This window comes from Crinia signifera, chromosome 1 (genome assembly GCF_055691185.1).
Source record: "Crinia signifera chromosome 1, ASM5569118v1, whole genome shotgun sequence".
Classification (NCBI taxonomy): Eukaryota; Metazoa; Chordata; class Amphibia; order Anura; family Myobatrachidae; genus Crinia; species Crinia signifera.
Genome location: NC_139217.1, coordinates 225,708,718 through 225,722,475, shown reverse-complemented (window position 1 = coordinate 225,722,475; position 13,758 = coordinate 225,708,718). Strand labels below are relative to the sequence as shown.

General features: G+C 40.9%; 1 protein-coding gene across 1 annotated transcript in view; it reads left to right on the top strand.

Annotated features, from left to right (window-relative positions):
• TBXA2R (thromboxane A2 receptor) overlaps positions 1–13,758 on the top strand; it is a 111,652-nt gene that overhangs the window by 83,492 nt on the left and 14,402 nt on the right. Inside the window, exon 2 of the mRNA XM_083158219.1 lies at positions 12,480–13,460. Within this exon, the coding sequence (XP_083014345.1) occupies positions 12,594–13,460 (867 nt within the window). The 5' untranslated portion in view covers positions 12,480–12,593. The remainder of the gene's footprint in view (positions 1–12,479; positions 13,461–13,758) is intronic.

Below are 13,758 nucleotides of genomic sequence, written 5' to 3'. Positions count from 1 at the left end.
GACAGTTCTCTAAAACTGTCTGCTGTATGGGGTGGACATTTTGTGATGGTCCGCTTTCATACCAGCAGAAGCCAGGGCAGGAGGGGAGCCGGGACCACAGACGAAATCTGCAGGTCCCAGCCGCAGCACAGCGGAGCAGCGGAGAGTAAGGCACAGGGGCATGGGCGGGGGGGGGGGGGGCTTTGTTATATTCACTGGGGGGGGGAAGCAGTGGCGTAACTTTTCATAGTTACGCCACTGCCCTAAGTGATGGTTCACACAGCGAGGCAATGCCCAAAACCCACATAGCCACAACCTCCTATGAAACCATAACCACCTTGGGCACCTGCATAGAAGCTTTATGCCCTGATTCTGGCTTTAGGGCCCTATTCAGGTTCATTCGCTCAGACACACATTCGCACACAGCTGAGCGAACAGCACCCACTCGTACACTGCCAGTGAAGGCACGCCTCTAAGCCACTCGAACCTGTTCATTCATCTAAACACACAGGGGACTGGCATTCCATTACACGTACGATAAAGTGTTCACACGTAACAGCCTCTTTGCTTGGACATCCAGTGGCCGGCCCAGCGAATACGCTCTGTGGGTGTTTCACAAGTAGTCCCCTCCCCAGTATACACCCCGATTTCTGCCCAGTTTTGCCCACTTTTGGTACGCATGCGTAGTAGGCTAAGATACACTGCTCCAAATGAATTAGTGTCTGAGCGAGGCAATATTTCAACTGAATTTACTATGCAGACCCTAAAATATGGTAAAATACTATACTGTATACAACACGAATGCGTTCGCAAGTCATTTACAACCCAATTACCCTCATTTCATGGTGTTTATTGGTTTCAATAAATTAATAGCCTCCCCAAATTAAACTAGTAATTAACCATTATTTCCTGTCTGTTTCTAGTGTTGTTAATGTTTCACTTCCCAATCTAAATGGCAATGTACAGTATGTGTCCTACAAATGTGTTGAAAATTAATGAGTCACTGTCATAATTTTTTATATTTTGTTTTAATTGTTGTGGCTAAACCCGTATGCTGATACTGGAATGTTTGCACGTTTGTATGAGAGTTGATACATGTCGAATTGTGTGTACTATTGGCGCAACATGACCGGCACACTTGTGTGTTTTTAAACACATAAAAGCAGCTAAGAATACTAGTGCAATTGTTGATAAAAACAGTGAAAGATATAAGAGATATTAATGCAGAGAAGTGTAAATGTTTAAACTGCAAAACTGTGCTTCCCGTGGGTGTGTATTGTGTGCAGGTGCATGTATTTTCGCCATTGTGCCTGTTGATTGCCCTTGCGAATACACACTGGGTGATTTTGCCCAGCGTGTATGCTGACCGATGTTGGGGATAATCACTGGGTTGGGTTTGTGACCCAGAACCAAATCAAATTTTGTAAGGTCAAAATTATAGGCAAAACCAGTACCAGTGGCCATAGGCGAATCTAGAATTATGGTAATGGGTGGTCCCAGATCTAGACATAACAGCAGGGGGACCTTTGCGCGGCGGAGCCGCGCGGCAAAAAGGGGGTGTGGTCTAATGGGAAGGTGGCGTGGCATCACAAAAAGGGTGTGGTATTACTCTTTAGACCATACACAGTAATGCCCATTACACATTTTTAGCAAACTCCTTAATACCCATTACACATAAAGCCACACACCATAATGCCATTTACACATAAGGCCACACACCATAATGCCCATTACACATTGTGCCACACATCATGATGCCCATTACATACTACTACTTACCTACGTGCTCATTGCTAGGGGGTTCTTGCTTGATGGCACCATAGTACCCATTACACATGATGCCGCACACCATAGTACCCATCACATATGATGCTGCACACCATAGTACCAATTACACATGATGCCGCACACCATAGTACCCATTACACATGATGTTGCACACCATAGTACCCATTACACATGATGCCGCACACCATAGTACCCATTACACATGATGCCGCGCACCATAGTACCCATTACACATGATGCCGCACACCATAGTACCCATTACACATGATGCCGCACACCATAGTACCCGTTACACATGATGCCGCGCACCATAGTACCCATTACACATGATGCCGCACACCATAGTACCCATTACACATGATGCCGCACACCATAGTACCCATTACACATGATGCCGTACACCATAGTACCCATTACACATGATGCCGTGCACCATAGTACCCATTACACATGATGCCGCACACCATAGTACCCATTACACATGATGCCGCACACCATAGTACCCGTTACACATGATGCCGCGCACCATAGTACCCATTACACATGATGCCGCACACCATAGTACCCATTACACATGATGCCGTACACCATAGTACCCATTACACATTATGCCGTGCACCATAGTACCCATTACATATGATGCTGCACACATAATGCCCCTTACACATGATGCTGCACACATAATGCCCCTTACACATGATGCTGCACACATAATGCCCCTTACACATGATGCTGCACACATAATGCCCCTTACACATGATGCTGCACACCGTAATGCCCCTTACACATTAAGCCACACATTATGCATAATGCCCCACATACCGCCACTTGTAGCGTCCCTTAAGCAATGACCCCAAAAGTGACACTTACTGTAAATTTTTATATGAGCCTTCGCTGCTGCTGCAGGGAGAGATGGAGAGTGGTGCAGCTGCTTCTATGGGGAGAGGAGCAGAGCGCAGCGCAGAGCACACTCCCACTCCCCTCCTGGTGTCCCCTCTAGCAGAGTGGACATTTGAAATATTGTGCACGCTGTTGTTGTGCATGATGTCGGGGGAACATGCTGGGCGCCGGCACCACATGGTTAAAGGGGGGGCGGGCTGAGGTGAAAGCGGGAGAAGAATTGGAGTGGAAGCTGCAGGGGTGACAGTCATTGACAGCTGGGCAGAGAGCAGGGGGCTGCCAGGCTGTATTCAGAGCACTGCAGGTCACGGCTGTTTGAAATAATACCCCATTCACAACAGAAAATGCAGGGATTTACCCGGGAATATGGTCCCAGGATCATGCAGGGACAGTCCGAGGCTGACCCCTTATACACCAGCCTAGTCCCTGCATTTTCTGGTGTGGGGGGGAGAGACAACCACTCCCCTCTCCCTACCCCCCTTTAAGCAACCAGCTATATCTTCGGAACCAACTGACCCATTTACATGAGACCAGTATCATATTGAAGAACTTTTGAGTTGGCTTCGAATGATTTTGGTCCCGTGAAACTGGGCTGTTTGGTTCCAGAGAAATCTGCCCTCAAAGAACATAAACAGTCATGAAATTACATTTTAGAAATGAAAAAACAAAACGGTTTAACCTCAATATCCCTGGAACCAATTAACCCATATGGATCCAGCCTGGTATCAGATTGAAGGCCCAGCGATTTGGGTTCGACTGAGATCAACCTTGAGCTTCTGTGATGGCAAAGGGGGAACTGGCAGCCGTTGAACTGGGTGGGGGTCGGAATTAGCGGGTCCCATGTTGTCCTATAGGGAAAATGTTCCAGGTTTGCCTGGCAGTATCTCCGGTTCCCAGGGGGCTAGAGACACGGGGCTGGGCTCGTTGGAAAGCCCCAGCCCTCAGCTACAAAATGGGCTAATGGGTGGTCCTGTGCACCCCCGGACCACCCCCTAGATTCGCCTATGCCAGTGGCTGTGAATCATAAAACTTAAATCACTGTATACCACTGCATACAGTAACTCAACCTAAGAGTTTACTTAACCCTTTGAATGCCAAGTGAATTTGTCAAAATAGGTGTGACAGTTGCCAAGCAAACATGTAATATTTACCTTATATAGGAAATATAATCTTTATTTACACAACATTTTTCATTTGACTTTATATAACAAATGTGAGTGACGCTGACATTTTTAGTGGTTATTTTGAACATCTATCACTGAAAGGGTTATTTAAAAAATGACTGTATATTCCAAATTTATCAATAACAAATGATTATTCTAGGTGTGCTGTGAAACAAAACTGATACTGTAGGTCACTGAATCAAGGAAGTTTGGGAAACAAACTTTCAATAGACTGCCACAGAATATCATCCACAATCTGTTGAGACACCTCTCCACAGCAGTTGTTCAGTTTCTGAGCCATGAAAGTGCCTATGTCAACTGTAATCCCATAGTAGTGCCCTAGTTCATTTTATGTACTATAGTAGTGCCATACCTAATGATGTTAATAATATGCCCCATAGCAGTGGCCTAGTTCACATTGAATATGTTTTCTATTCTAGTTCCTCAAGTTAACAATATGCTACATTTTACTGTTAAACTGGCCACACATCTACAGATCGATTGTCAGATTGGGCTGGTTGGAACAAAACTCTGGTAATGGATGAGAATAAATGACAGTTAACCATTTGCTTTGGAATGCTGAAAAACTGCCAAAAACTGTCACTCATCCATTACCAGGTTTTTGTTCCAACCAGCCCAATCAGACAATCGATCTGTAGATGTATGGCCACCTTTACTTTATATAAGTCATACAAGTCATCAAGCATTAGATTGCCCGATAATAAGCTTGGCAGGGCAATTCCCCCAATTCTTTTGTTTCTCTTTAGTGTATTTATTTGAATTTTAGCCTGTTTATTATTCCAAATAAAGGAATAAATTAAACTATTGATATTATTGAATAGAGACTCTATATATTGGTGACTGCTGTAAGACATACAGAAATTTTGGCAATGCAATCATTTTAATCAAGTTGACACAACTCGTTACTGTAAGTAACAGTCCACTCCATGATTTAAATTTATTACCCAGATACACTAGTAGTGGCTGACCATTTCATTGGATAAATTCATACGGTCTATTGAGATCCAGATCCCTAGATATTTAAATAACTAAACCCATTTTACTGGGAGTGCCATTAGAGAAGACAACCCGCAAGTTGCCTTTAATGAAATAATGCTTGATTTTGTTACAGCAAATCAGCAAATCATCTGCATAAAAGGTGACTGTGTCCTACTTTGAACCCAATAATCTCAGGATGAGACCTTTGCATACATGCCAGGGGTCCAATTGCCAAGGAAAACAGGCTTAGCGACAGGGGACAGCCTTGCCTTGTCCCTCTGTAGAGAGGGAAGGCTGAGGAGGTCCACCCATTAACATAAATTCTGGCCATTGGATTAGTATAGAGCAGTTATATCCACTTGATATATTTTGGCCCAAAACCAAATGCCCTCATTACTGCCCATAGGTATGGCCATTTCACTGCATCGAATGCCTTAATGGAATCTAATGACATTATTACTGCATTGTTTACATTATTCCGTGTTAGCTGTAGATGTCTAAAGACCTTTCTGATATTTATAGAGGTTGATTTACCAGGCATAAACCTGGCCTGATTAGGGTGAATAATTTTTTTCTAAGTTTATTCAGCCTTGCCACCAAAATCTTTGCCAATATTTTGGCCTCAGATGGTATTAATGAAATTGTTCTATAGGCTTCTAAATCTGTAAGGTATTTTCCTTGTTTTACCAGAAGAACTATCTGTGCTTCCTGCATAGAGTGGGGGGCACGCACCACTCTCATAGCGGGGCAGAAACAGCTCTAATAACAATGGAGCAAAAAACTCTACATATTTTTGGTACTTATATGTTAGTTGTGCACACACTATAGTTAGCACGCTCTTACCCCCACTATCCATGTCCGCGTGGAGTTGACTTTATATAGTGTGGCGAGCGCAGCGAGCCACCGAGCCCGAAGCGTGGCGAGCGTACGCGTAAAACTAAGCAAATAGCTTAGTGGGCGCCCAACTAACATATAAGTACCTATTTTTTTATATACATTGATTATTGCACCTGATGCCGATCCAATATTTATTGTCCAAAATTCCCCCAATTGATCAGTTAATTCACTGTCAGGACCTAATTTCATCAACCATGTGGCATTGCATTTTCAAAAGGAACAATCTTAACATTAGATTCTGATAGCTCTAGTACAATTGGGGAGTGATCAGAGATTCCCCTGGTTTTATATGCTACATCTAATACCTGAGACATAAGGGGCGAGATTTAATGCCACCCAAGTTCAGCGGCAGTACGAGTCTGCTGAACTCGGACATATGCTACATCTAATACCTGAGACATAAGGGGCGAGATTTAATGCCACCCAAGTTCAGCGGCAGTACGAGTCTGCTGAACTCGGACATTTTTTTAAAGGGGAATTAACTTAAAAAGGAAGATTTCTGGAGATCAGGAACAAGCAAAATGCCAAAAATCAGGTGGAAAAACACGAGAATTGCATAGCATCTGGATTTTTTTCTCTCTAAGGGTCCAGCCACTTCGTTACATTACAAAATTGCCAAATCCTTTATTGCTTATATTACTGCACATAAGGTATTTCTTCCACCTATCGATCCGAGGGCCAAGCACATTATTGAAATCCCCCATGCAGATAACAGGGGTATCAGGTGAAGATGCTGCAAAATTGACCACTTTTACCATTACATTAAAAGAATATGGAGGGGGAACATATAAGACCAACAAGTGCATTGATAGTGCAATCCCAAAAATTGTACTGACCACCTGGGTCCAATTTAACTCTATTGCATACAAAAGCCATTGATCTCCTAATACTGTCTTATCTGCGATTGTTTTATCTTGTCATTCATAATCCCAATGTTCCAGGTTAATATACATATCATCTATCTGATATATATCGAAGAATTTTTAACACACGTCATGCTCCCACATGTCCTCCCCACATGTTTCAACCTTATCCCTAAAATAGGCAAAATATGGGCACACTAAGCCGCCTGACTCCTCACTGCATACTCTGCGTCCATTCTGGTAACACTGGTCATGCTCAGTAGGATGCCGCACACCTTCTCCGCTGCTGCTGTGTCCCAGTGGTGCCCTCTGGGACACAGCATACACATGGAAATCTGCTCCAGCCAGGGATGCCGCTCTGCAAGACATCACTGCTGCACATCAGCCTCCAGAAGCCACCGACAGTGCCAGCCAGCCCCTACACGCCTAGGAAAATTACATTTAATTTCAGAGCTATTTTAAATTACATAATAAACATTACATTATTTTTTAAAAAGATTAAAATAATTCAACAGATGGCCGTCACCATTTATTTTCATCTGCATTTTCTTTTCTTTTTTTAAATATTTCTTTATTTCCGTTTTCAATTTTTTTTTTAAAATATACAAGACCATACAAAATTTGGAGCATATCCGTGCTCCAAAGCAAAACGGGTAAGACACAATACGCACAATAACAATGCTACGTGTTTCTAGATAAATTCAGCAGGCGACAAGATTAAAATGTGTACAGACAGAGATAAGTACTTATTTATAGCACTATATGGCATATTTCTTGTTCATTTGAAGTTTATTCCCCCCTCCCCTTTGGGGCCCAGCTTCAGTGACTATTTTTATTTATTTTATCCTTATGGTTATGGTTCTGATTCTTTTCCCCTTTTCTTTCTACTGCTCTGTCGTTCCCTTCTCTTCCCTTCATTACGGACTCTATCGGTGGGTTACGTTCCCAAGCTACTTCCACCAGTGCATGTCCTCCTCCCAGCCCCCCCACTTCCTTCTAATCTTAGCCTGTTGTCCGGTGGCAAATGTTTCCATTTTAAAGCTATAGTTTATTTTATTAATGGTTTGTGATATTTCTGGTGGTTTCTCCTGTTTCCATAGTTGTGCAATACTTGTTCTAGCTGCAACAAGTATCTGACCCACCAGATATTTGGATGTATTAGGCATCTCTGGGGGGAAGACATGCAGCAGTGCCCCTTGTGGGGTTAATGCTATTCTCTTTCCCAGTACGTAAGAGATAAGGTCTTCTATATCTCTCCAAAATAGCAATAGTTTCCTACATGACCAAAATATATGTACTATATCTCCGGTCTCCTCGCTACACCTCCAACACAGGTCTGGCTGGTCAGGGTAGAATTTATGGATCTTGGAGGGGGTCAGGTAAGAGTTGTAGAAGAGTTTCATATATCTCTCAATATGTATATTTGATCTTGACATCCCCCATACCTCTGTAAACAGTCCAGACCATTGTTCTTCCTCAAGTGAGAATCCCAATTCCCATTCCCATTTATTTTGTTGTGTGGTTTTATTTATATCATTTGCATTTAGGATGATTTTATACCATTTTGTAATTCCTCCTCTTTTCCTTGTTAGTCTTGTTTGAGCTCTTATTTCTTTCTTTATTATGTCTGTTGTTAGCAGATCCTGAGAGAAGGTTTTTAGCCAATGTCTGATTTGCAAATATTTATAAAAATCAGTGGTTTTTATATTGTACTTTTGTTTAATTTGAGTGAAGGACAATATATCACCGTCTTTATATAGGTCACTTATAGATTTAATCCCCATGTCTTTCCAGTTGTTTAGATCTATATTTGGGATTATTTTCATGAGTGCATCTAGTGATATATATACTATTGGGACTTGGGGCAACCCCTGTTTTTTTATACAGATTTCCCATGCCTTCAATGTGTTTCTAGTTGCTCTTAATGTTAGATCTGATAGTCCCCTATGTTGTGTTGGAAGCCAGATCGTATCTTTTAATGGGATATCTCCTGAGAGGCTTTGTTCTATTTGTACACTAGGTTTTTGGTTGCCTACTTCATTCCATTCACTGATATGGTTCAAGAGAGCTGCAATTTGGTATGCTTCTAAGTCTGGGAATTCTATTCCACCTTTTGTTTTGGGGAGTGTCATATATTTTTTTGCTATCTTTGGTCTGGCCTTTTTCCATACATACTGGTTGAATTCTGAGTGAAATCTCTGTATCCAGTATTTAGGGAGAAGTCTGGGTATAGCCCTAAAAAGATATAGTATTTTGCGTAGAAAGAGCATTTTTATAGCCGCAATCCTTCCTAGATATGTTATTTCATGGTTCATCCAGTCTTTCAATTTCCCCTTAAAGGAATGGAGCAGAGGTCCATAATTATATTCCAACAGGTCTTTTTCCCTAGCTACTAACTGTACCCCCAGATATTTTACTGTATTATTCTTCCAATTATATCTGAAATTTTGTTTAAGGTTTATCAAATCCTCGGCCTGAATATTTATCGGTAATATCTCTGTTTTAGTCTCATTTAATTTATAGTAAGATACTTCCGAATATTCTCTAAATATTGTCCCTATATTTATCAAATAGTTTTCTGGGTCTGTTAAAAAAAGAAGAATGTCATCCGCATATAACAGTATTTTATTTTGAATATTTTTTATTATAGGGCCTTGGATATCTTCCATTTTTCTTATTGTTTCGGCTAATGGCTCCATAGCAAGGACAAAGATAATTGGGGATAGGGGACACCCCTGTTTTGTTCCGTTAGTTATTTGGAATGTCCTTGATATAAAGCCATTGCAGTAAACATGAGCGGTTGGTGCTGAGTAGAGAGCCATAATTGCTGACAAAAAATCCCCGCTAATTCCATATTTCTGGAGCGTCATTTCCATGTATCCCCAGTGGAGCCTGTCAAAGGCTTTCTCCCCATCAACTGACATTGCCAACAGGGGTTCCCTATCAGCAAGATGTTCCATTATGTTAATCGCTCTTCTAATGTTATCTGTGCCCTGTCTATTCTTGACAAAACCCACTTGGTCTGGGTTAATCAATTGTCCCAACATGGGATTCAATCTGTTTACAATCATTTTTGCATATATTTTGATGTCTATATTCAGGAGAGCTATTGGCCTATAGTTACTTGGCAAAGCTGGGTTTTTCCCTTCTTTGCCAATGGTAACTATCCGGGCGTCCAGCATCTCGCCTGGCATTTTCCCTTGCTGCATTGCCTCTTTAAATACCCATAGTAGTAAGGGTGCTAGTTCCTTTTGGAAGGCTTTATAAAAGTTACTTATATATCCATCTGGGCCTGGTGTTTTATTTGGCTTCAAAGTTTTTATAGCCTCCAATACTTTGTGGATTTCCCAAGAAGCATTGAGGGCTACTTTCTGTTGATCCGTAATTGCCGGTAGGTTAATTCTATCCAGGAATGATTTAATTTTTTCTACAGCAGGTTGTTTAGTTTCTGTATCTTCTTTCAGATTGTATAGTCGTTTATAGTATTCAGCGAATGTGTTTGAAATCCCCCAGGGGTCTGTGACTCTAATCCCTTTATCGTTATAAAGTGCTTTTACTGAGTTTCTTACTCTAACTCCTTTGATTTTCCTAGCTAATAGCTTGGACGCTCTGTTTCCTTCAATATAATTTTTTTGGTTCATCCTTTCCATTTCCCTCCTAAATTTTTTAGTATGGAGTGCGTCTAGGTCTATCTTTACTGAGTTGAGTTCCTGGAGGTATTTATCTTCTAAAGTTGTTTTATGTTTTTGTTCAAGTTTTTTAATTTTATTCTCTAAATCCTCCTGCTCTAGTTTGTTCAATCTTGAGGAAATCTGGATAATTTTCCCTCTGATTACAGCTTTTAGCGCGCACCATAGATTGGTCGAGCTTGTCTGTTGGCCATTGGATTAGTATAGAGCAGTTATATCCACTTTATATATTTTGGCCCAAAACCAAATGCCCTCATTACTGCCCATAGGTATGGCCATTTCACTGCATCGAATGCCTTAATGGAATCTAATGACATTATTACTGCATTGTTTACATTATTCCGTGTTAGCTGTAGATGTCTAAATACCTTTCTGATATTTATAGAGGTTGATTTACCAGGCATAAACCTGGCCTGATTAGGGTGAATAATTTTTTTCTAAGTTTATTCAGCCTTGCCACCAAAATCTTTGCCAATATTTTGGCCTCAGATGGTATTAATGAAATTGTTCTATAGGCTTCTAAATCTGTAAGGTATTTTCCTTGTTTTACCAGAAGAACTATCTGTGCTTCCTGCATAGAGTGGAGGGCATGCACCACTCTCATAGCGGGGCAGAAACAGCTCTAATAACAATGGAGCAAAAAACTCTACATATTTTTGGTACTTATATGTTAGTTGTGCACCCACTATAGTTAGCACGCTCTTACCCCCACTATCCATGTCCGCGTGGAGTTGACTTTATATAGTGTGGCGAGCGCAGCGAGCCACCGAGGCCGAAGCGTGGCGAGCGTACGCGTAAAACTAAGCAAATAGCTTAGTGGGCGCCCAACTAACATATAAGTACCTATTTTTTTATATACATTGATTATTGCACCTGATGCCGATCCCCTATTTATTGTCCAAAATTCCCCCAATTGAAAAATTAATTCACTGTCAGGACCTAATTTCATCAACCATGTGGCATTGCATTTTCAAAAGGAACAATCTTAACATTAGATTCTGATAGTGATCAGAGATTCCCCTGGTTTTATATGCTACATCTAATACCTGAGACATAAGGGGCGAGATTTAATGCCACCCAAGTTCAGCGGCAGTACGAGTCTGCTGAACTCGGACATTTTTTTAAAGGGGAATTAACTTAAAAAGGAAGATTTCTGGAGATCAGGAACAAGCAAAATGCCAAAAATCAGGTGGAAAAACACGAGAATTGCATAGCATCTGGATTTTTTTCTCTCTAAGGGTCCAGCCACTTCGTTACATTACAAAATTGCCAAATCCTTTATTGCTTATATTACTGCACATAAGGTATTTCTTCCACCTATCGATCCGAGGGCCAAGCACATTATTGAAATCCCCCATGCAGATAACAGGGGTATCAGGTGAAGATGCTGCAAAATTGACCACTTTTACCATTACATTAAAAGAATATGGAGGGGGAACATATAAGACCAACAAGTGCATTGATAGTGCAATCCCAAAAATTGTACTGACCACCTGGGTCAAATTTAACTCTATTGCATACAAAAGCCATTGATCTCCTAATACTGTCTAATCTGCGATTGTTTTATCTTGTCATTCATAATCCCAATGTTCCAGGTTATTATACATATCATCTATCTGATATATATCGAAGAATTTTTAACACACGTCATGCTCCCACATGTCCTCCCCACATGTTCCAACCTTATCCCTAAAATAGGAAAAATATGGGCACACTAAGCCGCCTGACTCCTCACTGCATACTCCGCGTCCATTCTGGTAACACTGGTCATGCTCAGTAGGATGCCGCACACCTTCTCCGCTGCTGCTGTGTCCCAGTGGTGCCCTCTGGGACACAGCATACACATGGAAATCTGCTCCAGCCAGGGATGCCGCTCTGCAAGACATCACTGCTGCACATCAGCCTCCAGAAGCCACCGACAGTGCCAGCCAGCCCCTACACGCCTAGGAAAATTACATTTAATTTCAGAGCTATTTTAAATTACATAATAAACATTACATTTTTTTTTTTAAAGATTAAAATAATTCAACAGATGGCCGTCACCATTTATTTTCATCTGCATTTTCTTTCATGTTATATTTCACAAAAATAAATGTATACATTTTATAATAGACGTTTGGTCAATGGTTAAACTAGACTTAAAATTTAGAATGAATTCATTAAAGTGAGTTCTTCATCTGTAATTATGTTTTTTTTTCCAGGTTATCGGGACTGTATGAAGTTAGCAACAACGATGGCAATCAACTCAAATGTAATAATCCAGGAGAAGATAGAATCCTAATCCTTGTTTCAGTTTTGTTAATTTTTCAAATACAATGGAGTCAAAGCAGCCAAGTATGTGTCTTGTAAATGGAGTTGGAGAAAATCTATGCCCAACAATGGAAATAGGAAAAAGCAGTTTGACTACACCTGTAGGCTCCTGTTTCCGATATATTAATATGACCATTTCCATGAATGCCCAAAAGCCTATTACCTCTTTATGGTTCTCAACTATTTTTGCCATCATTGGCCTTTCTTCTAACTTGTTTGCTCTTTGTGTCTTGGTCAATGCATCCAAGCGGACACGGAGCCGCTCACGGTCATCTTTTTTAATTTTTCTATGTGGCTTGGTGGTCACAGACTTCATGGGACTGTTGGTAACAGGTATTATTGTTCTGTCTTATCACATTACACAGTTTAATTGGCAGATTCTTGATGAAGACTGCCATCTCTGTAATTTTTTTGGACTATCTATGGTTTTTTATGGACAATGCCCTCTTCTACTTGGTGCAGCCATGGCTGCTGAACGGTTCTTTGGTATAAATAGACCATTTTCACGTTCTGCAAATGTGTCAAAAAAGAGAGCATGTGGCATTGTGGTCATGGTGTGGTGCTTTGCATTTGTTTTGGCTTTGCTTCCTATAATGGGCCTTGGAAAATATACCTTACAGTACCCAAAGTCATGGTGCTTCCTGACATTGCTACAAGATTCGAAGAATAAAGCTTTTGGTTTAATATTTTCCCTGACCGGCATCTTCTCAGTCTGCCTCTCTTTTATTCTAAACACCATCAGCGTTGTGACTCTGTGCAGAGTTTATCATGACCGGGAGTCTGTTCAAAGGCGCAGGGACAGTGAAGTGGAAATGATGGTCCAACTCGTTGGGATAATGATCATTGGTAGTCTATGCTGGCTTCCATTACTGGTAAGTTTATGACTGCTAAAAAAGTTACCTTCCAAAATGTTATATAATTGTAGTCAGTCTTGGTTTAGCCACTATAAATTATACAGAGCTTCAATAGGATACAGGTCATATAACTTTATGATGATGTCCAATTGATAGTAAGGGCTGTAAATTCCTTATAATACATAAGTATTCCTGGTCAAAACAGGACACTAACTTCAGTATTATAGTAGTATTATTTGTAATAATATAGCTGGCTGCTGCCATTAAATGAATTGTTACATTCATGTTGTAAAGATGTTTTATTTATTATATTACA